Genomic DNA, 25,432 nt, shown 5'->3' with positions numbered 1-25,432 from the left:
GCGGCTCCAGCTTCTGCCGTCTCGACTGCACAGAGGCGATGTTGACATATTCATTCTGAGTAAACTCGAACGCTAATGAGGGAGCAAAGTGCCTGATGTAACGGGTTGGGTACTTAAACACTAACCACGTAACCGAACAACGACTAGTTATGAGTGTACAATCAGGCATATGAAAATCACAAACAGCACAATCGACTCCACTGAGAGCTGAGAAATTAAAGCATTGGTATAATCAATCACTAATCAGAGAAGGATCCAAACAGGGCTTGAAACTTTGTCCTTGATTGAATTAAGTATGTGGCTACTTTATCCTTCAGAACAGTAACAATAATAAATTTAAATCTACGATATAGCATACTATTTGAATAACACAAAACGGAAAAACGAAACTGAAAAAAAATAAAACTAGAATGAACGCCGACCAGAAAAGGGCAAAGGAACACGTCGCAAAAAGCTCACTACAAATATAAGGTAACACTACACGTGCAGAGATTTACTTCAAACGCAAACCACTGAACGTCAATTTCATGGTCTCTTGAAAAAGTGAAGTATACAAAAAACATTATAAAGTTTGACATTCGAAAAATATACAGGCACAGGAAGTTATGGGAAAGCTTCCCTGTATTTGAAAGCACATCAGACATTGACCAGTAAGAGTCGCCTCTTGTCATCATTACATCAGTATACTTCACAGGCCAACCAAAGGGAGTAAGGCACGCTTTGTGGCTTCTCGGATAATTGCACTTGCCTGTTTTTGTCAGGGACGGATTCAACAAAGGCTAAGAACCGACGCAAATGCGCATCGTTAGCATCGTTTCTCTCGCTAGAGGAGGCCGCAGTCGTTCAACAAAGTGTCGGCGACCGTTTCCAAATGCTTGCTGAGTCGTTACGAGGCGACGCCTTTTAAAATCCACACTAGCATCACCATTGATTTGCACAAAGCTTGTTTACTAAATAAGTATCACTGTCATTTCAGCCATTTCTTCACGTTCTGCTCATAAAAAGGTATAAAAAACTGCTGATACAACAAGTGTAGAGACGGACGTAATGTAAATAATGGAATGTTATAAGAACAAAGTTGTTTATAAAATATGTACAGCGCTACAAAATAAATGGCGTGCAAATACACACTTGGAAATATCACTGTAAATAATCCGTTAAAATACGGTAACTATATATGGTAAGATCGTAATAAAAGATTCAAATAACTGGTTACCAAAATAGATCAAACGGAGAAATATGTTCAGCACAGTTAATGTAAATAAATACCAACACTCTTTTCAGAATTCCATGCGGTACTGATGAAAATATAAATAGTTACTGCATTACTCTAATACAGATTTTACAGTCCGCCGTACACCTTTCGGACTTGGCTGGTTTACTAGCCTTGGTGGAGGAATCTGCCAAAAGTTCAAGGCAGAGCTATGTATGGTGCAAGGTGTCATGTAGCTAGCCACTGAGGGAGCAACCCGCCAGTGATCACTGTGCACGACATCCAACACCTTGACGAAGACAGTCGCATGAGCACAGCGGGCTTCAAGTGACACAGGTTATAGACCTATCCGCAGTCGTCTGCTTTTAACCAAGGGCAGGGCTTAATTCGCCTGTGATATGCATCAGCACACCAACTGCACTTTCGTTGCCTCTGAATTTAACAACGCTGCTTCAGCGATAGCGCCCTGTAGAAGCTCTTGCTTATCCAATAGTAATATGACATGCGATACTATCACAGAAAAAAATCTGCCAATGTACTTGTGGTTCACTAGTCTTTTATGCATGCATTCATAAAGCTTTGTTCAGATGTAAAACAAGATGAAGGCATGCATCCCACAAACGGTAACATGTTCAGGGGGTTGACCCAAGTCAATGACTTGACTCGTGTCAATGACTCGAGTCCGGCTCGAGTCACAATTTTGCAGACTCGAGTCCCGACGAGTAATTTGTGACTCGACTCGAGTCCCTCATCGTCCCAAAAATAAAAGCAAAGTTCTTTGTTACAAAATATTTGCAGTAACTTACAGTGATACTCCATCAAGCGTAAGATGTGGTTTGACCACATTTTACTCATTACACTTTTATGAATCGTATTACTCTCAATATTTGTAACTCGAACTGACTCCAGCTAAGTAATTGACTCGACTTTCTTGCCGAATGACTCGACTCGAGTCACGCGTTACAATGACTCAACTTGAGTCACAAAAGCTAGCAACTTGTTACAAAACAATCAGAAGTTTGTTTTCCACGGCACACAGTCGTTTCTTTTGTTAATCTTTCAATTATTAAAAAGATACATATACCTCAATTTTACAATTTCAATATCTCCCAAGGGAGGTTTTCCTTCCGTGTTGTTTAAACGTTGAGGGTTATTTAGAGTTCGTTAGTTTTCCTCCCATTTTCACCTCTCGTTTTAAAGAAGGAACTACAAAAACACTCTGGCATCTTCAGCCTCCAACTTAAAAGTAATCATTCATGAGCTGCATGTATAAATAATCCACTGTCTATGAAACTCAGAAGCCATTTACAATTTATACTTCAGCGATTCATTGAAACCATTCCCCACGGTGAAAGCGTGCATACCATAGTAGCGTAAACAGAAAATTCAGCAGGAAATATAATTGCAAAGTAAAGCTGTACATTAATCTCAGAACCTGAATAATTCTGCCAAACAAAATCCATTAATGTATAAAAGATGCAAAAATGAAAACACATTCCATTAATGTATAAAAGATGCAAAAATGAAAACACATTCAAGGTATTTACGCAAACCTGTACACGAATATTTTACATACTGCAGCGAACAGAAGCGTAAAAAATAAAAACAGCAATGTTGATTACTTCCACAAGAATGTGACTTTTCAAACAGAATTTCAAATCAAAACTTTGCTTTCAACTTCATTCCACAGAACAAATGTACTGAGTAACATTCTGAGTCATCAATGATATTTAATGCAAGATTCAACAAGTTTGTTCTTTATGGACAATATACTATCTGCTACAAGTTCCCCAAAATAACCCTCTTGGATGCAATACACGCTAGGCTGGGGGAATTTTTGTATGCGTATTACCCTTCGACATGTTTGTATGCTAACCTTTCCCTTCAACCCCACTGAATTGCCCGGAAATCTAGCGTTCGTCACGACCGACCCATGCCACAGTTGCCGACACGTTGGTGCACACTCTACGATCTAAGCTTAAAGCTCCAACGGCACACTTTGAAATTAAGGCCAGGTCAGTCTTTGCAAAATACTTCAGTACCACTCTGTAAAATATCTGGAAATAGCTTCTGTGCGCAAGTTCACGAAGCACATCACTATTATTGCATATCCCAGCAACCATCACTGGGCTGGATCTCCAAAAAAGAAGGGGACACAAACAGAAGTTGAAATAGAAGGAAAGGCTCATTTATCCGACTTCCACAAAACCCTTCATATGGCGAAATGTGTTTTGTGGACAGGCTCCACTGGGGAAGTTAGGGGCGGACATGCAGAACAATGTCATGGAACGATGTAACTATTAGCCTAAGTTTCTACATGCCACCGAACAAACTGAAATGGTCGCTGGGGACGTGAAGACCAGAAATATTGTTTTTCCCTTGCTAAGAGCACGAATGTCACTGAATGCAGAGAACCGGGCAAGGACGATAGGCATCTATTGAATTGTAAGAGGCAAGTCTGTGACCACACTATCGAGATATTATAGAATCACAACAACACTTGAGGCAGCACTCGGATTTTACAGTACTCATTATTCACTTGTGCCAAGTACTCCCATCTGTTTAGTTCTACTGGTACTCAATGGGTGGTGCAATGTCCTGCTCTCTAATTAGGCCTAAGTGCTTCTCCAAGTACCTGTGCTAGTACCTGTGCTAGTACATGTACTCTAGCAAACACTCCCCCGTTCGACACTGGTGATTCTTCCCTCACGTCAGGGGTTCAAATCACGTCCAAATACCATACAACTGGAATTATAAGAAGGCTAATATTTGTACAATGATTGTAGTCTGCTGCTTCAGTTACCTAGTGTTTTTCCCAAACCTCCATACAGTCTTGATTGTCTTGTCCTAGTTTTGGGTTTACGTTTCCATATTTTGTTTTGATAACCCCATGACAGCACCGGCAGCAGAGGCAACAAAAATGATAATGATTCATATCAGGCCTATCAGTTGTAATGAGAAACAGAAAAAAAGGTTCGTATGCAGCAGTGGAGATTTCATGCATCTCCTGTAACATATCGGCCCAAATGCAATAAGCCACGACTAACGGGGAAGAAACAACTCTTCGGTGAAGAAACAAGTTAACGAATATCGCCACAAGCACAAGAGGCTTGTTGGGCAGGTCTACCTCAAATGTTACAGCAGCGCTGACTGGTCAGCCTTGCAGAGTGCATCTGTAACGCCAGCAGCAACTGGTTAGTTTCAACAATCGACTCACTCCATCGTGTTAAAAATACAATGACACTCTCTGTGTACACGGCTTTTTACTCACAAACCATGACGCAAATGGGTTAGAAAATGTACTCTTAAAGCACATTAGTGGAGCTGTGCAAAGCAAATAAAGTATTCCTTTCAGTGAAGACTATGAGGGAGAGCATGTCAGATTTAGAAGTGTGTGGTAAACGCTTGGCTAATATTGAGTGAAGCTTCACAATCTGATTGGAAACACTTAACGTCTTACTGGGCATTATTGTCTTTTGTACACCTTTTGCTGAGCTATACTCTCTTTAAATGCATAGAAACCGTTTTCAAGGGTAAATATATCTTGTACTGCCAGAGCCAAGCCTATGAACTAATGCTTGTGTGCACCACCAAACCTTCAGGGTTAAAGTCCTTTTATATTTGAATGATTCATGTACGGAAACAAATTCTGCTAAAAAAGGCCATATTTGGTACATCAGTCTTTACGCTCTCGAGAAATCTCATGAACAGTTAAGATCAAGTTGACATCATCTGATTAATCCTGAATGCTATATTTCAAAGTTAAAATGAATGAATTATTAAGGATGTTTTGCTTTACGGCACATCACTTCTTCTTGAATAGACCTCCAAATATCTTGTTCCTTTTCAGCTTCGGGGAGTCCTGGCCTGGTGAGGACTTGAAAGGCCGATGGTGACCCCCTTTCAGACTTGTTAGTTGGATGGGTGGAGGGGGCTCTGCTGTGACCCTGTCCACCTGATGAGCCCTAGGGGAGAACTGGGGTGCTGCCCGACGGGGCTGTGCCGGGGAGGACTCTACATGAGTCACAGTGATTGGAGAAGGTGGGGCAGGGCGCCTGGGTTGCTGAGGTTGGGTAGGGTGGGACCTGGGTGATGGCTGCTTCTGAGAGGGAGTGGGGTGTTGATATCTATGAGATGGGTGTTGCTGGGATGAGGCAGAATGAGAATGATGTCCTCTTGGATGCTCATATGCAATGGTGTGGGAGATGGATATATGGGGATGATGAGGTGAAGGGTGATGATGGGAACCTGGGATGGGAGAGGAACTGGGTGACGGGGGCTGATGTGAGGCATCACCAGGTCCCTGAAGGGCTGGTGAAGATGGGCCGTGATGAGCAACTGCCGGTGCAGGCCTAGTTGGCTGGGGAGGAAATGACTGGTGATTTGATGAAGGATCATGGAGGGCTGTAGCTGGGTGAGGTTTGTTTACGGAGATGCTCTGAAGAGCAGATTGTGGAGGAGTTGATGCATCTGCCTTTTTGACATCAATGGAGGAGGCTCTTGAACGCCGCCTCATGGGCGGGGTGGGAGTTGCAGGGGAACTTGGTGACTGTGGCAATGTTGTGACCTGAAGGGTGCAATGAAAGCAGGGACACATACAAACTGATGTGATCACTGACATGAAATGGTCCCATGAAATCACATGAACCAACACATGGTCCCCCACAGTGAATGAACCCCGAGCAACAAATTCCTCCCCATAGCAGTGTGGAAAGAGTCTAGTACCTACCCAAACAGTCACTAAATATGCAAATTCCTTTGCACTTGATTCCATTTGCTAAATGCTAAATCAACCGTAGCGCACCCTCTAGGCACATGATGCATAGTGCCACCACTGCCGTGTTTATCCTTTTTTGGAGTTTGAGGCCCGTGCCGGTGAGGGGAGGACAGGAGGGCTGTGACTGTTTGGGTAGGTATTCGTTAGCAGACTCTTCCCACACTGCCGTGAGTCCACTGACTTCAACCTACCCAAACAGTCACTAAATATGCAGAGTAGCACTGTACCCCAGAGGAGGGTAGGGTAGGCGAGGACACACTGAAAGTGTGGAATGATGAGGGTCTACCATAGAAAGGAGACCATTGGATACAGTGTAGAGCTAAAGGTACCTCATGAAGTATGGATTGTTGTATTCTTGGTGAAGAGGTGAGTGTACAGGCGCCAGGAAAGAACTTATTACGAAACTATATTAAGTTAGCAAGAGGTAAAAGGCCATAGAGTTTCTAGCATTTGTCACGCAGATAACTTCCAAAGGACACTGCCAAAAGATGTTGGCAAAGTACGCCACCCTAGCCACATGCATCACGATAGGGTGGCTGAGATTAAAGTGTGTGAAGGTTAGCCATTCAGGATAGGTGAATCTAATGGCCAAAGAAACTTGACTAGCCGGAGGTGAAGTGTAACAGGGTGATAGCAAGAGAAGAATCACAGTACCTCTCAGCGTATAGTTCGGAACAGAAATCATTACGAGGATTAAGGACAGAACAGCAAGGTTTGTAATTAGGAGAGCAGGAGTACTCTATGACATTAAAGACGAAGTTGTCTTGTCAGTGAGGAGAGAATGAATACGGTTTGAGCAGTAGTCTATGCTGTGGATGAGAAGGACGCCGTGGTATTACTACCCTGAGGAGCCATTTGTAACGGATACAATCACCAGACTACAATCCAGGAAAGAATTAGTTACTGGAAGTAGAAAGTCCAGCCTCACCGATATGTGTGGCAATGAGGCCTGTGTGAAGGATTCTGAGGAGGACCTTGGAAGGGCTCGAGGACACACCACAGGTCCCAACCGGGTATGAACTGGTTGGAACGAACATCGAGTGAACGTGCCAGGAAGAGATTACCCACTGTCAGAGTATCTGGAGGAAACAGAGTGGGTAGCTGTGACTGCAGGCAGTAGCTACATGCTACTGCTGACTGCAGTTCCAAGTTACAAAGGAGTGAAGAATCAGCTACTGCGTTACACCATGAACAGAGAACTGATTACTACTGTTATAGGTGTATGCAAGAAGCCTGGATAAATGCTGCACCAGGGTTGTAAGGCCCAAATGGCATGAAAGAAGACATCTATCCAGTCCAATTCGAGCCGAATTGTCAGGATCAGAGGTAACGGGGAGGGGTGCATGGACGAGCAACTCTACCCTGCTGAAAACAAAAAGGGGTCCTGTGACCTTTGAGAAAGGGAAGACTGGTGCAGAACATCAACAACTAAGTATTCTGTCGGGCAGGGAGGTCAGTATTTAGCTTGTCAAGCACATCTAAAGACTGACTCAGTCACGTTGTAGGGTAGAGTCTGCTCTACTAGGTGAATCTTTCTTTGAGAGCAGACACCTGTAAAGGGGGTGTTAATTTTGGGATTTGGATTGTCTTCAGGTTAATCCCAAAGGCCAATGCTCCTAGGAATTTCTAACTCGTCTTGAGGGCCTAGGTGTAGTAAGTAAGTATCTCCTTGGGATTTATCTGTTGAAGTGACAGTGTAAAAACCAAAGCACTCATGTTCCTGAAATATGAAGATTCAGGAACGGAGGTATTCTGAAATTCGAGAAGGGCCAGTAGAAACCAAAAGGTAAGGGTCCATCCTTGGTTTCAACTGCCAACAAGAGGTGACTGGATGAAGTCCATCGTGTATGGAAGGAAGATAGTTGAGTCACATTTGGGCTAGGAGAATGTTAGTAAGTGGGACCTCATAAAGATGACTAAGAGGAACCGGGTCTACCACGCTCTCCCCTCAGGCTGAAAATAAGCTCTTGTGAAAATTGCCCGGGCTGAGGACGAGAGCCAAACTCAGTTAAATCGGAGAATGTACAAAACATGAATCAAGAGATTGTTTCAAAATCAAGGACGTCTAGTAAGCTTACATGTGATGCCAGAGTAAGCTCTGTGTACAAAGGGCCAGTTGCCAAAGTGTTTGATTGAGGGAAAGGCTAGTTGGTGAAAGTAGGCGGTAAAAATTGTGCAGGTGAGGACTCCTAGGACACTGAAAGAGTGACAGAGTCGAAGCTCAGAAGTTCCTCTGACGTAGATAGAGTTGAATCTGACAGGGGCTGAGTTAATGTCGAATGAACTCCATCCATATGTAATAATTATCAATGAAGATTGGAGTTCAATCATGAATTGGGCCAAAGGAAGGGGTGGACATGAATCCAAGTAGTCAGCCGAAAGGGCAGACACAGGTATTTGTCTGACTGGCGCAATGTCTGCTGGAACCTTACTACTGTAAGTTTAGGCATTGAGGCCACTTAAGAAGTGGTGTAGTCATTGGTGTCAGATGCAACGGAAAGGAGGCAGCGTTGACATCACCTTCGGGTCTGCATCTTCCAGTACTGCCCGTGAGGGTTGAGAAGAGGGCAGAGCAGGACTCGACTAGTGTGGAGCCAGACAGTGACACAAAGGGGGACAAGAAATTGTCCTAGTGTTCGTCCTCCGAATCCATTGTGGCTTCCAGATAGTTTCTGAATTCCTAGAAGATAGAGGTGACTTTTTTTCTTTTTTCGGTACGACTGAAAGTGGGGGCTGGAGAGCAGGGAGAAATCCCCATTCAAGTGCAAAAAGGAAGGTACTCGGATGAGAGAGCGATGAAATAAATCGGAGACTGTGACGAAAGATTTCATTTAGGCTAGATAAAGATGGTTTGACTTCATCTTTATCAAACAAGGAGTTATTGCCGGAATACTAGCTTAATCGGACGAAGTGTAACTTAGCGACAGTCTATAAGTTTAGGACATGCAAAATAATGTTGAAACACTCATGAACAATTGAAAAATGAGCCTTGTCCTATGTTAAGAGTGGCCCTTTGTGTCCCTGGGTTGGAGGACTTCGGCCATTTCAATGCATGTATGGAAAATTATTAAAGTCAGGCCGCATGCATTGAAAGAAAAGAAACATTGCAAGTCGAAAAAGGAGCGTCCAAAGATAGAAGATCGCCTCAAGAAACAAGTATCCTGATATCCCATTTTATTCATTATCTCGATGAGCGCAAGCATAAAATGGTGAAATGAACAGGGCCTTGCCGAAAACACCTTGCTGTTTCGCTAACACAAGGTACAGTTGGAACAAATAAACGTAGCACACAAACAACAAAAACAAGTAGATTAAAAGAGCTTGAGGAATCCAAGACGGTGTGAAGTTCGGTAAATTTAGATGCCTGAGGTTCAGATGCTGATTCAAATGGTGTAATCACCAAAGCAGGGCCAGTGATGGAGGAGAGCCTGCCCGGAGATCACTGTTGACTGTTTCACACCTGGGTGCCCTCAATGACGAAGTCTCAGACATCGGAAAGATCCCTGGGGCAGTCAATGGGGGGGGGTCTGCAGGTGAGGCGCCAACTCATCTACTGCAGGCATTCATGAACAGGCAACAGTGGTGGGAAGATTGCACACAGTAGGTTGGTCATACGTAGTCTCATGTTGTATTCACCGGGATAGCCCCAGAGAATGGTGGGGAGTCGCCCGGATAGCACACTTCTGTTTCCTGCCTAGGTGGCCCCCAGCACAAAAGTCTTGGGCGCTGGCCTGCGGGCTGATGCATAGTGAGGTGATAGGAGCTGTTCTTTGAGCAGTGGTCAGCATTGAGTGTACGTGACCCACCCTCGCATTCACCAGAGGCTGCTCGAAGAATGTAGGGTGGCACGTGGAGGGTATCTACTGCATGCCTGGATGCCCGAAAGAGTGGTCAATCGAGGCAGAGGTGTGGGCCTGAATGGGTGGACGATGGAGCACCATACCGCAAACAGAGGTCTTGACGGCTGTTGTCTGCATTGTGCTTGCATTGGCCACCTTGTTTCCACCGGGACCACAGGGGCGGTCCGGTAGTATGTAGAGTCTACCCACACCTGGATGCCCCCAATGAAGAGTGACGGAGGACTGCGGTTCGAGGCATGGGGCACTTAATGGGCTGTTGTGTGGGTGGCATAGGGCCATCCCACTGCAAGCCTTTTGAGTCATGCCGCATGAGTGGGATGGGTTATGACTCACAGCAGTTCCGTTGTCCGGGACATGGGTGGAGATGTGCCCGTGTAGGCCCAGCGTTGTCTCTTTGGGGGCCACCTGGAAGGTAATGGGGTGTCGGCCCAGGACAGGGTAGCATCCAGATTACACCTCAGTGTGCCAGTGGAATGGTTGTCTGAAGGCAGCAGCTCATGGTGTGAGGCAGTCCGTACTGTTGGTGTTGGTAGGGAGACCACCGTTGGACCTCAGTGCTTGGGAGCTGGTGTTGTTTGCGATGTGATGTGGAGATGAGGGAATTGAGCATTTGGATACTTCCCGCTCAGACTATAGCTCAGACCCTGAAGTGACGAACATGGATGAACATGGCAGTGGTGCTGCTATGCATCATGGGCCTAGAAGGCACACTACAGTTGATCAAGTTTTTAGCAAATAGAATTGAACTCTAAGGAATTTGCATATTTAGTTACTGTTTGGGTAGGTTGAGTGCAGAGGACTTAATGGCACCAAAAAAAAATCAGATTTTTTGAACTTGGATTCAGACTCAGACAAAGAAGACTCAGACTCCAAAATGATAGTCGAAACTACAGCACTGATCTTGAAGAAATCATTTTCAATCTCACTTTCATTGTTTCATTGACATCGGATGTTACGACACTTGACATCCGTGTGCATTTTTTAGAAGCCAATTTAAAGGCTGTGTTTGGAAAATCCAAGCAATCACTTCATTTCCACTGACATGAACCAGTAATGAAAGAATGATCTGACATGATTTCTGAACATATCGTTCTGGTGGACTTTAAAAGGATAAGATGCTGAATGATTATAAAAGCACCTCATCGGGGGAAGAGTCCTCAAAGTCGTAGAGTGGAGGAGGAGCAGAAGCTGGCAGAGGTGGAGGCTCAGTTTCTGACTGATCTGTCAAGAGAATAAAGATCACGGTATACATTATAAAAACCAATCACAAACTGGTACTGGTTAATTGTCATCAGATGGTCAAAAATAGTGATTCATTAATCCATACAGGGAAACTGTTACTGTACTTAATACAATCTATCAGGGGAAGAAACACACTGACTGGAGCAGGATGTGAACCTGCAATCCTCTGAACACAGTACCAGCACTCTACCAACCAATCTACCTGGCCTTAAGTTGTTAGTTCTTCCAATTTATAAACATCTTTGTTCAGGGGGCACTAGTCACAAGCCACGTGGCTCCTTGTGTTCAAGAGGTCTCAGGTTCAATACCCACACTAATCAATTATTGCTAGAGTGAAAGTAATGAAGGAGATCACAGAATAAGCCACAATTAAGAAGAAACTGATGGCAGCCTACGATCCTCCTGGACTTATTGGGCAGAAGTTACCCCATATTATTGGCAGATACTGTGAAATTGCTCTGTTCACCCCTTTGTACAAAACCCACCCCAAATATGCACCAGTATATTTGTGACAAAGCAATGGCATTTAGGCAACATCACGTGTCTTTACATTTGTTGCCAAGCCATATTACCAGCAAGCCCTGGACTCGTCAGGCCTAGCTTCACCCTTCTGATGCAATCCTGTCTTGGTGAGTAGTTGCAGTTCACAGTTGAGGTGTTGCTTTGCTCATTAAGACTACTGAACAACATTTACATGTACCTATATCTCAATGCTGACTTTTTCACTGTACACATCAATTCTTTGTGCTTTGGAAGAAGACAAGAAAAAAAACTGATGAAGCAGCTAAGTTAAAGTGACACATGGTAACCAGTGCAGAATTGATAAACTACTGAGAAAGAGGTTGTGGCAAATCTTTATTTTGTTACTGTTTACTGACCAAGGGAAGTGGAAATCTAATCGATGATTTAAAGTAAACGCTATTGACTGATGCGGTGAGCAATGTAGCATTTTCAACAAAAGACTGCAGTGCACTCCAAAGGTGTTAAAACACCACAGTCTACCTAGCAGCAGTCAACAGTAGCTAAATAAATGCAAAAATGGTGGATGAAGTTGGCAACAGACTACAAAGCACAAGGTAACATCACAACAGGCTAATGCACATTGGATGATACAAATGATACAAAAGTGAGCTTTGAGGTGGAGCACTCCATTAGAGGTGGGATTTAGTATTTCTAATTTATAGGGTAGAGGAAGTGAATTTCACTTTGGAACATGCTTTGTACAATCTTCTACTCCTCCTTAAATGTAAGAAAACTACATGATATCTCTTTTTGGGGAGGTTACCCTTAAAAATGTACATTTTCCTGAGAAGTGACAGCTCTTCTGCTGTGATTTCATGGCAGAAACATACAGCTCATTCAGAGTTTTTATCTGCTTAAAATGTGAACCCCACTGAATTGAAAAGATTTGTGAAAATGCATTACTCATGGGCTTACTGTACACTGAAACAAGGAATCGAAAATTAACCACAGGTGATGACGCCAATATTACCCCCATTCTGAAAAATTGAAATACAGCAAAAGCTTTAGCCCAGAGAATGCAGTCTTGGACAACATCAAACCTTTGCTCGAAAATATCCACTTTCACACAGAATTTTTTTTAAAAGGTGTCAAAATGCTCACAGAATGTAACAACTGACAAATCAAGTTTAATGGGACACATAGGAGTATTAACACAAACTGTGCAAGCACACTGCCAGGGCCCTTTGAATTATCCACCTGACAAAGTACAGTACGCCACAGACAATCTTTCAGAGCTTGTGTCAAAAACAACAATCCCTAAGCCAGCATCATGTAACGCCATCCCTAAACTGCCATCCTAAATCCACGCCGATGCCTACATGTACATCCGGGCAAAAGCATGCACATGCAAATCACCCATGCCTTCACAATGCCCACAAAGCCAATCAAGACAAATAACCCATTAGCATTAAGCCCTGTCCAGACTCAGCATTACTCCATCTCAAGTGAATCCATCATTTTGGGCAGTTCCAGGGGAAAACACGCCGAGGCCAAAATTGAAATGAATACAACTAATTGCATCTGTAAGTAACTGGAGCAGTAATCAGTCGAAATGTACATACTCAGTCATCATTCATACAGATGGCAGGTACGTGTACTATACATAAACACACAAAGTTGTTTGAGCCCCCCCCACCTCATACATTACACACCAATTCACACCACACACTGCAGTCTATGTTTGCTTTTACCAGAAGCAAATAAATACCTGTATATAGGAGGAGCAATAACCTAATCTCTATCAAGTTAGTATTTTGGTGCAACATTGGGGGGTCCCAAAATATCTGGTCCTGGAGAGTTGGATGATTTCGACCATATACCCCCTACCCCCCAAAAAAGATTGATATTAACAGTTGGCATTACTTCCATGCACTGACAAACCTGTAATAGTTTTTCTTTTACCTCCCCCAATAAACCATTGTGACTTGTTTAGTACTAGTCAAAATGTCATTTTCCCTGCATTCTACACAGTACACTCTGTTTTAGTGTAAGATACATGTACATGTATCATCGATGATTTAATAAAGGGATGGGCATGTCAATTTTGTGGGCAACACGCTATTGAGATAATCACAGGAGAAATTCTTCTCTTTTGAAACTGAGAGAAAAACGGCTTTTCAACAACTTTCTGCTATGAAAAAACTGTGAGATCCTTTGAAAGGAAAACTGCACGTTGGGCAAGTGATTCCATTGAAATTGTGGGTAATGCAGCTCCAATCAAATGGAGATGCTCTTATCCCTTCAGAAAAACAAAAGTCTGAGTTGGCTTACTTTTCAGTTCCTCTGTGCTGTGTATTTTGCCGTAAGGATATAGCATTCTGTTTATGTGTGTGCAGATGAGAACGTAACAAAGACGGCGGTCCACGGCCTTCACGAAAATGATTGTCTGTGCAATTAAGATTTGTGCATGGTCAACGGAAGTCAGTTTGCTTTCCTTTGTGACAAAACCAAACATAGTGAAAGAGTTTGTTGTCCCCTTACATCATTAATCATGACAACAGTTGAGAACAATATTTCAATGCAGAATAATCCGAGACAGAAAAACCTTGAAATCAAAAGACATTTTTCGACATGTCCACCCCTTTCTGGAAACAGTGACAATATGTCACACAGTTTTAATCCTGCTCAATATGCATGTTCCCATCTGTCAGTATGTTGACAGACGTCAGTGATTTCCCATAAAGGAAGAAATATCATTAACTCAAAAGTGGCACTGGCAACTTGCATAAAAGTCCATTTTGACAAAGGTGTCAATGATTTTTTGTTTATTGAATCTCATATTTATGTACATGTACATGTATTTCATTCTACATGTACTATAAATTATTTAACCAGTGAAAAATTATTTGTGGGTGATCACACCGGTAGACTGGAGTCTGTGATGGCCCAGAAATTGACAACGTCGTCAGGTGGTGTTAGCCAAACAATCGTATTATGATGAAAGAATTTGCAACTTCCGAAAAACTATCCCAGGCAAATGGCACAAACAGATTCACCATTGCGATAATATGGGGAAATCTGAATTCACAATCAATATCCAAGGAATTGATCATTTCAATTTTAAGACCATTGCCAAGGTTATTAGTAAAGAGCTTGCTGGTGTTTCTCAAGCACAAGAGCTTATCAATGTAGATGGCATGCCAGCCTACTTGCCAACACTCAGCTATTCCTCTCTTGTATCCACGGGGGATCTTTAACAAATTGAGGAACATACCAATTTCAGAAGCAGGGGACCTGACAGTGTACCTGCTGCCATCCTGAGAGAATTTGCATATGAGTTGAGTACTTACATCACTGATATCATTAATACTTCATTTTCGCAGGGCGTGGTACCATACGAGTGGATGTACATGTACATGTAGTTCCCATTCCCAAGGTTAACCACTGACTCTCCAGAAACTTCAACCAATATCACTAGCACTCGCATCATTTTTAGTCAAGATTGCCGAAGGTTGTATTAGCATATGGGGCTTGAGTGCAGTCAAACCAAATATTGATTCAGGAGTATTTCGACAAGTCATTGTCTTGTTGATATCTATCATCATTTGGTCATGGGTGCAAATGTGACAAATAATGTAGGGATCCTAATCCTGATCCATTTCCTAAAGCATTTGATACAATTAATCATCATCAGATTGCTGTTAAAAATCTTCTTGATCTGAAGGTTCCCCTGCTGTTGTTCACTGGATTGTGGGCTTTCTAAATTAAGGAAATGCAAGCAGAGGGTCAAATACAAACAGGTCCTCTCTGATGTGCAAACACTATCCCGGAGGGATGCCGCAGGGAACAAAATTGTGATCAGCTATTTTTATGACTTGCATTAAAGTGTGGTTGCAATGAATTTTTCTTCAACACAATTTTTCTGCATATTTATACTTTTCTGAAATGTATGAAAACTCTTCCACACACATGAAGTGAAATGCATTAAAAAGTCCACACTTTTAAGCATTCAAAATAATTCATGTTTTCCCAGACAATTGAGGGCGTTGTTGCTGTGACGTCATCTAGGGAAGACACGGATCAGTCCATGGGGTTTTTCTCTTCAAATTGTAAACCCAGATTTTACTAACTGAAAGCACTTCTGAGAGAGTAATTGAATTGGTTTCTTATTGCTATGCACAGAAACAACAATGAAACAGCAAAAAACGAGAAAACTTAGTCAAGGAAAATCTACAAAAATGCCGGACATTTTTGTGTAAAAACCAATGTAAAATTGAGATTTCTTCCTGAGATGACATTACAGTTTTGCTCATGAACATGGAAATATTCATTGGCACAAAACCAAAAACCATTAAAATACCCTTTGAAATAGTGAAACCAGTTGAAAATAAGGTTTACTAAGGCACAAAGGTGCATTTTACAGGTTTGTAACAAAACTACTGATTGCAGCTACATGTACCCTTTAACAATGCATTTGAGCCAGCTTACAGCAAATGGTTTAAATATGTCGATGACCTTACCCTTGGAGAAACAGATCATATGACAGTGGAAGCACAATTCAGTCAGATTTGAACTGTCTGAGCACTTGGACTTGAAGTAATGGACTGGCATTAAATCCTGTTGAGTGCCACGCATTACAAGTGTGCTTTGGCAAGAAAACTCCACCGGATGTGAACTACACAATATCTAACTCCTAGCTAGAACTGGTTACAAAGGTTAAACTCTTGGGGGTCATCTTCCAACAATATTTGAAATGGCAAGCCCATCTTGACCAAATGGTTTCTAAAACTAATAAGAATTGTTTATGATCAGAAAAATAAACAAAGTGTGGCATTACTACACCGGGGGACTTCTAGTCGTGTATAAAGGTTACATTAGACCAATCATTCAATATGCAGCCCCAGTTTGGCATAGTAGTGTCACATCTCATCAAACTGATTAAATTTGAGGTTGAGAGGTTTCTCCAAATAATTCTTGGTAACAAGCACACCAGTGCGGATGAAGCTCCGTATATCGTTTTTTGATAGACGGACAAGTTTGTGTCAAGAGTTTGCGCTCAAAATCTAGAAGTCTGGTAATTTTAGTCAGTGGTTCCCAGGATCAACAACGAGCTATAGTACAGTATGTCTCTCAGATCTTGCTGAATCATTGACAAACACAGCAGCTCAAAAAACGGACTTTACAACAGCCCAGTGCCATATTTTTGTAGAAGTTTAAACCAACAGTTGGCCTAAATAGGAGGATGTACATTTTTTCCAGTGTTAGTTTTTGTTATATCTTTTTCTCTGTGTAGTACAATTTATGTTTTCTTCATTTATATAATCAATGTATGCATTTTGTAATTGTCAATGGTGTTTATTTTAACCCAAAATTCAGAGCGTGGTAAATTCCTTTACCACGTATAGTATACCTGTAATTCAAGTTTTCTTAAATTCATTTAATGTAATGTGTGTGCATAGTTGTTAATGTAAGTTTTATTTGTATTTCATTTTGCAATGAAAATAAACCAGTAATAATAACAATAATTATTATTATTGGTCGTCGATACGAAAAATTGAATAAACAGAATTTTAATACCACTTATCAAAGATTCCAGATTTGATGCTGTCAGCTTGTGGTTGGGGTTGTATTTGTGGAAAGCTGCAGCTTCAGTTTCCACATTGGACAGTGACTTTCACATTGCCACCACGTGAGGGAAGTTGTCTGCTGAGGCAGAACATCAACATTTGCCGCTGATGCTACATGGCAACCCCTTGGTCATCGCGGGGGTCTGTACTCCCCATGGGAACTCACCAGGTGTAGAGCCAAATCAGCCGCATCAATCGATGAATTGAACCCATTAAAGACAACAAAGCACAAAAAGTAGAGATAACAACTGAAAAAAAAAGCTATAGCATACACCCAGCACTGTGTGTGCATAAAACATAAGCCGCAGTTGACCCTATGACAAGCATGACTGAATGCAACTCCGATACCTTTGACTTGTATCTTGCTCAATCAATTCCAACTTGTTTTCAGTATTGTTAGCAAGATTGCTTTGAGAGCAATTGCTCAAATCCTACACAGACAACAAATATGGGTTTATACATGCACACAGCATCTGATTAGTAGACAGATTAACCCTTCAACCAGACTTAAAAGCCATCACTATTTGAAGGTGCAGGGTACCATCGCTGACAGATATGGAAAAGTACATCATAATGCACTTCAAGTTTACACAGAAGGTGCCCAACTGCAGTATTGAGTCTTCTTGGATAATAGTCTCTAACACATCACAGCAGAGACACTGTCTAACTGGAAGCTACACTCTATGAGATGAGTCATTTCAATTAGTACAGTGCTTTCCAGATTTCTGTAGGTTTGCCGGCTACACAGTAGCTCACAAGTACAATAAATATTGATGAAATAAGTTTGTTCCACAACAAACTTATAAGTCTTCAGAGGTTTCTCAATCTCGTCCTTTTTTACTTGTTACTGACCTTAAATATGAAGCTTCCCTTATGCAATAAACACACAATAATCTCTACAAAGAGAGGTAAAACTTTCGTGACCGCTCACACACTATGTCACTTTCATTCTTAAACTTGAGGTGCATATGTGATTTTGGCTAAAGGGCTTTGCATCAAACCCAGTTACCTGAGCACCCAACTGATGATGTCAATTGGAACCAGTTCCAAATTACAGGACTAGAACTAGTGACCCGTAAAACTACACGTTCCAAAGCATCTTTGCAAGGAACTTTTAAGGCAAAACAAGAGGCCACATAGAATACCAAAACAGCTTTCACTTTTGTGACCTGTCACAATAAAATGAGAGTAAAGTTGCATCCCACTCTTTCTTATTTTGAGGGATCAAAGTCATATTGAAGTGTACATGTAGGTCAATTTTGGAGTTTTTGTAATATTTGGAAAGAGTAACCCGTCTCCAATTTAATTTCAAATATTTCTGAGGATCATCTATTTAATAATGTCATTGTCTGATCAATTTAGATGACAGCATTATTCGAAGCCTGGTCTGAAATGTTGAAACAATGTCAGGAACAAAAAAACAAAGCTGCCAGTATAATGTCACATTATCACTTCTACTTTTACCCTACATGTAAGTGTTCCATGTATACACCATTGGAAAGCTCTTTTTCTGCTGAATTCAAAAATACTAAACTCTCAATTTTTTGAAAATTCTGAATTTCAGCTCATTTTGCAATGACAGGTCACATTTATGTCGTTGAAAGTTTCGGGTAAGAAGCTTCTTATTGGCAGTTTGAAAGTTTGTGGGTACCCGGGTAGCTGTGGCTTACTCCTGTGGGTTGTCTGGTTTCCCGTACTACTCGTAAATGCATAGCACTAAGTTTGGCAAGTGTTTACAAAACCCTGTAGGTCTAAGAGGCATTAAATGAAAAATGCACGACTGTACACGCACAAGCTGCCACCACAGTAATGGTTTCTGATTGTGGTCGCTATATTAATACCTTATCTGTTCAGTCTCTCACTACGAACATCTTGATCACAAGACAAATCGTTCATATACCACCTTTCCCCGGATTTACCACAAACTAACACTGCCACAGAGTTTTCGACCCATTGAAGATGATGAGTAGTCTGTGTTATGGCCCTTTGATATGTCCCTTGTTAGCCGTCAGTGAAAATCTGGTAACTTCATGAACTGTTGCTGGCATGTGTACTATTAGGGGCAGAGAAAGACTTGTAACAAACTCCGAATCTGCCAGTACTGCACAGGTTGGGATCATTAGAAATCCCTGAAATATCACTTGTGGGTTTAAACCAGTACGCTTCGGGTAATCCTTAAACTGCCAGGGATAAACTTCATGGAAAAGTGGTACTTTAATGGGAATTTAAGGATTAAGATGTTGCATCACAGGGGAGAGGGATGTTATCAGTACAGATATACATGTAATTGTAGTTATATCTAAAAACAATCAAGTTTCACATGCAGTACTTACCACTCTTCCACAACAGATCTGGAGAATCTTTCTCAACACTGTGCCTGGTTACCAACACAGGGTCTGATTCGTCAGGCAGGGACGGCAATGAGCCCACGCTCAGATCTTCCTCACCTGATAGGCTGTCTGGAGACATAAGCTCCTCCCCCTCACGTCTCATCCAATCCTCATCAGGCTTAGTAAAGGGAACATGATCCCCCTTGTTTGTGTGGTTGTTGTTGCTGTTGAGAACTGCTGTATCTTTATGAGAGGGTCCAGTTGTTTGATTGAACATTCTTTGCTGGGGCCGCCGGTCATTGTTTAACGCAAGAGGACTTGGGTGGAAGGGCTTGGAAGTCTGTCTTTTCTTCTGCCCGTGTGAGGGAGAAGTCAAACCAGGTTGTATCCTGCCAAGAGTACTGGGATTCCGAGGAGACTTTCTGTGCCGAATACTCTCATCAGAGCTAACATCCAAGTCCTGAGATGATCGGCTCCTTGAATACTGAGCCGTCGATCTCGAGCTTGGGTGTGGGAGGTCAGGTTTGGAATCTGGTTGGTTAAGCCCAGGCCCAGGTTCTACTTGCCTGCCGCTTGGTGACTCCGCCCTTGCCTGCTGGCTGGAACTCTGGCGCACAGCCATCGTAGAGTCTGGTCTCTCTGAGCCCCTGAGGTTTGAGGGTAATTTTGCAGATTCTTCAAGGATCTCTGCTTGATGGATGAGGTCCCTTGTATCTACTTCATCCTCGGAGAGCAACTCATCTATAGAAGTAACCGGTGAGCTAATGTCAATGGGGTTGCCATTTAGCCTTGGAGGCCGCTTCTCTGCATCTCTGAGTCGCTCCCCTTCATTGATGAGGTGCTCCTTACCTAACGCAGAACTAATTATGCTCTGTTTTTCGGATTTACGTCCATTGGCAAGTGGTTTCTCAGGGACAGGAACACTGGCTTTGATCTCAGGGGACAGATCTGTTCTCTTGGTCTGCACGGGAAGGACCTGCAGAAAAATCAAGGCAAGAGGGAGGTTAACGGAAAAGTGCTTTTCTGCCAATCAGAGGGGCTTTTGGAAAGGCATTTTTGAAAGTCCAACTTTCATTGGAACAATGCAGTTGGTGTGCATAAGATCCAACATCAAATGAACCATTCATAATTAAAGCTGTTAAAGTTTTTCACCCACCAAGCTTCAAGAAAGTTTTTATGGTCACTTTGCCACTGATCTTGTGAAAATCAGACACGTCATTCTTGTGTGACATGCATTCTTTCGAGACAGGTCAGTCAAAAAATGTATACTTTCATTGAAATGCACAATGCATGCAGGCCAATACGCACAAGGCCACGCATTTCAAATGACCAAAATATCACATTTGGACCGATATCGAGTGTCCGAAGTTTCAAAATGACTGGGGACATAGCAGTTGCATTCTGGAGAGGGGCGGAGTCCTACCCCCTTCAGCTCTTGGAGTTAAGCTGCTGTTACCTTTTGTTGTACTGAGATGCTTTCATCGTCAGGCAGGACAGCTTGGAGTTTCTCCTGCAGTTCTTCCTCAAACAATTCTTCTTCTATCTGTGCCACCAGGGCAGCCTGTGTCAATACACGGACATGAGAGACTTTGTAACTGGGATGGTGAGAAAGACACTAGCTGACAGCTTCCTCGGTGCATGTGTTATAAAAAGGAAAACAGTTTACCACTTTGGGAAACATTTTCCCACCTTTTCACACAAGTGGGGAAATATTCCTGTGCCATTTCACACAGGTGGGAAAAAACATTTTCACACTGTGTGTGCCGAAATTCCCCTTTGCCATTCACAGAGTTAACTCTCAACTGCAATGTACTATCAGTCAGACTGCTGCAATGATGGAGTAACAACACAGGCCTGTAGGCTGGGGGGGTTCGAGGGGTTCGAACAACCCCCCCCCTAACTTCTGAGTTCCGCTTATTGGTGGGGTCTTTTTTTTTTCTTTTTTTTTGTCTAGGCCCTACAAAATATTTTAAATATACCATAGGCCCTAATATTCAGCTCAAGGTGACGATTCTGCATATTAATGAATCCATCTCTAGTCATATGAACTGTCAGGAAGTTCCGGCAAATATCCATTTCAGGTGTTTCAACGGGCTTGAAATCAATGTATTTTTCTTAAGTTTTTTAAATATTGAAAAACTACAGTGTACAACTCTTGCATGCAACCCCTTGGTTCGCGACAGACATGCAAGTTTTCAATGTTGTTTTCCAAAGCACATTGTGATAGACCTTTGTATAAAAATATGTGTTCACAGTACGAAAAGTTCAACTTTTTGGTTTGACAAACCCCCCCCCAGTCTCTGGTCAGGCAACGGGCCTGCAACAGCAGTATCATTTCACACTGGTCTCAAAATGGCTGGTCTGTCTCAGACTGACTCAAAACGTTAAGGATTTTATAACAAATTCTGCAGGTTGTCTACAATATATGTTGACAAAATGGAAGCTGTTTATGATTTTAAGTGGAAAAGCATGATTTTGACCAAATATTCATGGACTGACTGAATCCTCCAGAGAAATGTGACAATACTGCAAATAAAATACTAAGGCATTTTGGACACAGTTTGGCCAGACAGCGCCTCACGCACACATTGATGCAATGATGAATGCAGAATGCCAAGCTACATTCTGAAGTGATTGCTTATAGGTATACTGTCAAATAGTCAAACAGTACACAGACCCCGTGGTAAATGAAAACGTCAAAATCACTTGACAAGCTTTTCTGGAATTTCATGGTCATCAGTGCTGCTTGTCTCTCGATTTGCTGTTTGATGTAACACAATAAAGCAGTTTCTACTGGCTCCTTGAGACCCTCTTAGTTTTTGGCTCTTTGGGGGAAAAATCGCTACCTGCATATGATCTTCCCTGTTTTCAGAGGTTGTTGCTGCATGGTGTCACTGTACACCCAAGCTGACAAAGGACCAAACTAGTTTGACGATGCACTGCATAACATACCCGTTCAGCTTCTCCAAGTGTCCCTGGCAGGTTTTCATCCTCCTCCAAAATCATTTCGGTATCTTCTGAAGCTATGTCACGCAAGGTGACGGGGGCATCATTCACTTCCTCCAGGATGTTGTCCAGTTGCTTTTGGTGGCCAAACGACTGCTCTTCACACTTCAACAAAAAGGGAATCTTTTATTTTAACAGAAAAAGGGGGGAAGGGAGCATGGCCATCTAATAATCTAAGCGTGCTTCTACATGCAAGTGCATTTGTACCCACATCAAGATAGTTTGATAAAGGCCTTCCAGGCAAACTGTATTCATATTGAGAGCATTGACTGGGAAGATTTGATACCACAAACTTGTTTGATACATGTGGCGTACCTCATCTTTAGCTCTCAATTAGGACTGTTGACTGCTGTAAGGCCATGCATCCTTAATTAAGGAATTTAAGAAAATCTCTTGTCTTGCACCACAAAAGTCAGCAGTTGTGTTTAGTGTGCCATTTGCTAAAAAGAAAGGGTTGCAACCTGCTCCACAAGAAACAAAAACAACAGTGGTGGAGCCTTTCAGCACCAAGGTTCTATCTACATACGTGTACTCCCGGCACATATATACACATAAAAGCATCACTGTAGTGAAATAATTCACGTCGTAAACTGTTTATATGAGGTAAACTGCATTGTTTTATAAATAAGTAACACAATGCAAGACATTTGGATATTCTCACAAAGTTAGTCATTCTCTTGTTTGGGCTTTTAAGTTGTCAAAACTCCTATCCAAACACTTACCTTGGTCTGCCTCTTGAGGGCAGCAAACTTCTCTTCCTGGGCAGCAATGGTCTTCTCAAAGTCCTCGTGTCTCTTGATCATCTCCTCAATATCCAGAGTATCCTCCTGCACACAGAATAACACAGGGCCAAATTAGAAATAAGGACAACCTTATCTCAACATATGGGAATGAGGTTGAGAGAGACTTCTTTTCAGTTTGACTTGTTTTAGCTGATTGTCTTCTCAAGCCTTACACAAGCGCTTGTGTTTCTACAGCCAGTAATCAGGGCTTTACTCAACATCAAAGTAACTGTGCTATTAGGGTCAGTGCCGCCATGCATCAACACCAGCAGAAACAGTGGACATCGTAGGCATCATCAGGAACCTTTTTGTGGGGCGGGGGAGCGGGGTTAGGTGAGGGAGCAGGGGTCAAACACTCATCAGCAGCAAACTGGCAACTATCAACGGTGGAAGGGGGTTCACATCAAGGAATTTTCAAGAAAACTGAATTGATCTGCAATTTGCAACTACTTATAATGGAAATTAGGGGAAACATTGTCAAGTTAAGCTCCTTACCAAATGAAAATTTGAACTTACACGTATTACACCGGGGATACCTCTTTTACAGAACCCCACTTAAAAACTGTACTCAGTTCCCTACAACAATCCGTATTATGGGACAATGACTTGTAAATAAGCAGGGATCAAAGAGCCTCTCTCACCAGAAACGACTGGTCCTGAAGCACTGGGTTCCGAGCAGCCAGCCAAGTCTCGGCCTGCTCGAGGTCCCGCTTGAAGACTTGAGCATCCAGGAAGGTGTCAAACAGAGCCTGCTTTTCATGCCAGGTGGTGAGGAGGTCATCCCACGAGTGTTTGAGCTGTTCCACCTTGTCCGAGATCTGACGGCCACGGACAAAACACACATATCATTGGAGCAAACTTAACAATATCAAAATGACTGCACTTTATGTACAGTTCTCGGCATGGCACCTCTCTTACCAGTAGAGACTTTCACATTTACACTATGACCACATGCCTACTTGCATGAAATCCTACTGGTTTGAGTCTGTGTGGTTGGAAATCCATGCCACGACCGGGGCTGTTGGGACGTCTAAACAAATGGGCAATGTGTGATGAGTCCTGCATAGGCTCTTTAGCTAAACAGAACAATCTACAGTCTTGGTACCAACATCTTACCGTGCAATAGTAAATCAACTTTCTACTGTTGGTAAAGGGTTTCCCTATGGAAGGTATTCTGGCACCAGTAACTACATAGCTCTGAGGACCAATCAGAGAGGCACACCCAACACATTTATTGAGGTAAATTAATCAAAATGGCAAACAGAATAATCTACAGTCCGGGCACCAACATCTTGCTGTGAAATGGTACATTAACTTTCCATTGTTGGTAAACAGTTTCCTTCTAGAAGGAATTGCGGTAGCCATACATACATGTAGCTCGCATGGCTGGCTCCGTCACAAAGCCCTATTAGCACAGTCTACACTCCTACCTCGTTGGAAAGGAAGTGGCCATTGTCAATCAGCTCCCTGCCGGTGCTGGTGAACTGCTCCAGGCTGTCTGTCCTGCCGTCTATCTCGGCCTTGTGCTCAGCGTGGCGACCCAGCAGGGATTCGGCACTATGCACGTCATGGGGTGTCTCGTGGGTAGTGATCAGGGCCATCATCTCGCTCATCCAAGCGCTGAAGCAAAATGAAGACTGTTAAATGTACACTACCTATCTGAGAACATTTGTAATTAGAAGTCACTCACAACATACAATATATACTCAGGTTTGCACGTGTAGCCTTCCTGAAACCAAAATCAAAGTTGCTCCTACATTGGAGTAATAATGGTAATAACGTGTTTATAAAGCATGCATATCCACCAATACACTGGCACTCAAGTCAATGCATTATTCTTACCCCTGATCACCGGGAATGTAAACATACTCCACAACTTTAATGCAGTTGTCTGATGTCATTAAAAACTAAGTCATGGAGGCATTGCATCTACAAATAGACAGTCATCTTGGACATTAATTTGAATATGCGGGCCTTTCGAAACAGTGACGGATTGCCAGCTGAAAAATGATGGTAATTCCCAGCAGTGGGTCTCTTTTGTTCAGAGTACAGGCCCAGCTCCTTTGTCTGATTTCGGGTACCCCAGCTATGCATACAAACCCAAGGAGTACAGTACCGGAAACGATGGTACCA

At 42.5% G+C, this 25,432-nt stretch overlaps 1 protein-coding gene and 1 long non-coding RNA gene across 7 annotated transcripts in view; both read right to left on the bottom strand.

Moving 5' to 3' along the window:
* Window positions 1–201: 201 nt before the first annotated feature.
* On the bottom strand, window positions 202–2,417 carry LOC147800426 (uncharacterized). Its single transcript, XR_015426634.1, has 2 exons — window positions 1,470–2,417; window positions 202–1,400 (listed from the first exon to the last, which is right to left on the bottom strand). It is a non-coding gene; the product is annotated as an uncharacterized LOC147800426 (long non-coding RNA).
* A 4-nt stretch (window positions 2,418–2,421) lies between these two features.
* Window positions 2,422–25,432, bottom strand: part of LOC110979451 (spectrin beta chain, non-erythrocytic 5-like) — a 143,759-nt gene continuing 120,748 nt past the window's right edge. For 5 of the 6 annotated variants that reach the window (XM_022235248.2, XM_087141951.1, XM_022235249.2 and 2 more), the window contains 8 exons: window positions 24,730–24,919; window positions 23,941–24,117; window positions 23,240–23,344; window positions 22,464–22,622; window positions 20,968–21,072; window positions 19,515–20,487; window positions 10,989–11,071; window positions 2,422–5,780 (listed from right to left, as the gene is read on the bottom strand). In XM_022235248.2, coding sequence (XP_022090940.2) covers window positions 5,019–5,780; window positions 10,989–11,071; window positions 19,515–20,487; window positions 20,968–21,072; window positions 22,464–22,622; window positions 23,240–23,344; window positions 23,941–24,117; window positions 24,730–24,919 — 2,554 coding nt within the window. In that variant the 3' untranslated portion in view covers window positions 2,422–5,018. The remainder of the gene's footprint in view (window positions 5,781–10,988; window positions 11,072–19,514; window positions 20,488–20,967; window positions 21,073–22,463; window positions 22,623–23,239; window positions 23,345–23,940; window positions 24,118–24,729; window positions 24,920–25,432) is intronic. The other variant, XM_022235252.2, reaches the window with a different exon arrangement.

Source organism: Acanthaster planci, linkage group LG01 (genome assembly GCF_054643075.1).
Source record: "Acanthaster planci isolate LZ-2023a linkage group LG01, COTS_SCS, whole genome shotgun sequence".
NCBI lineage: Eukaryota > Metazoa > Echinodermata > Asteroidea > Valvatida > Acanthasteridae > Acanthaster > Acanthaster planci.
The sequence above is the reverse complement of the archived record's forward strand: the minus strand, read 5'-3'. Positions and strand labels throughout refer to the sequence as shown.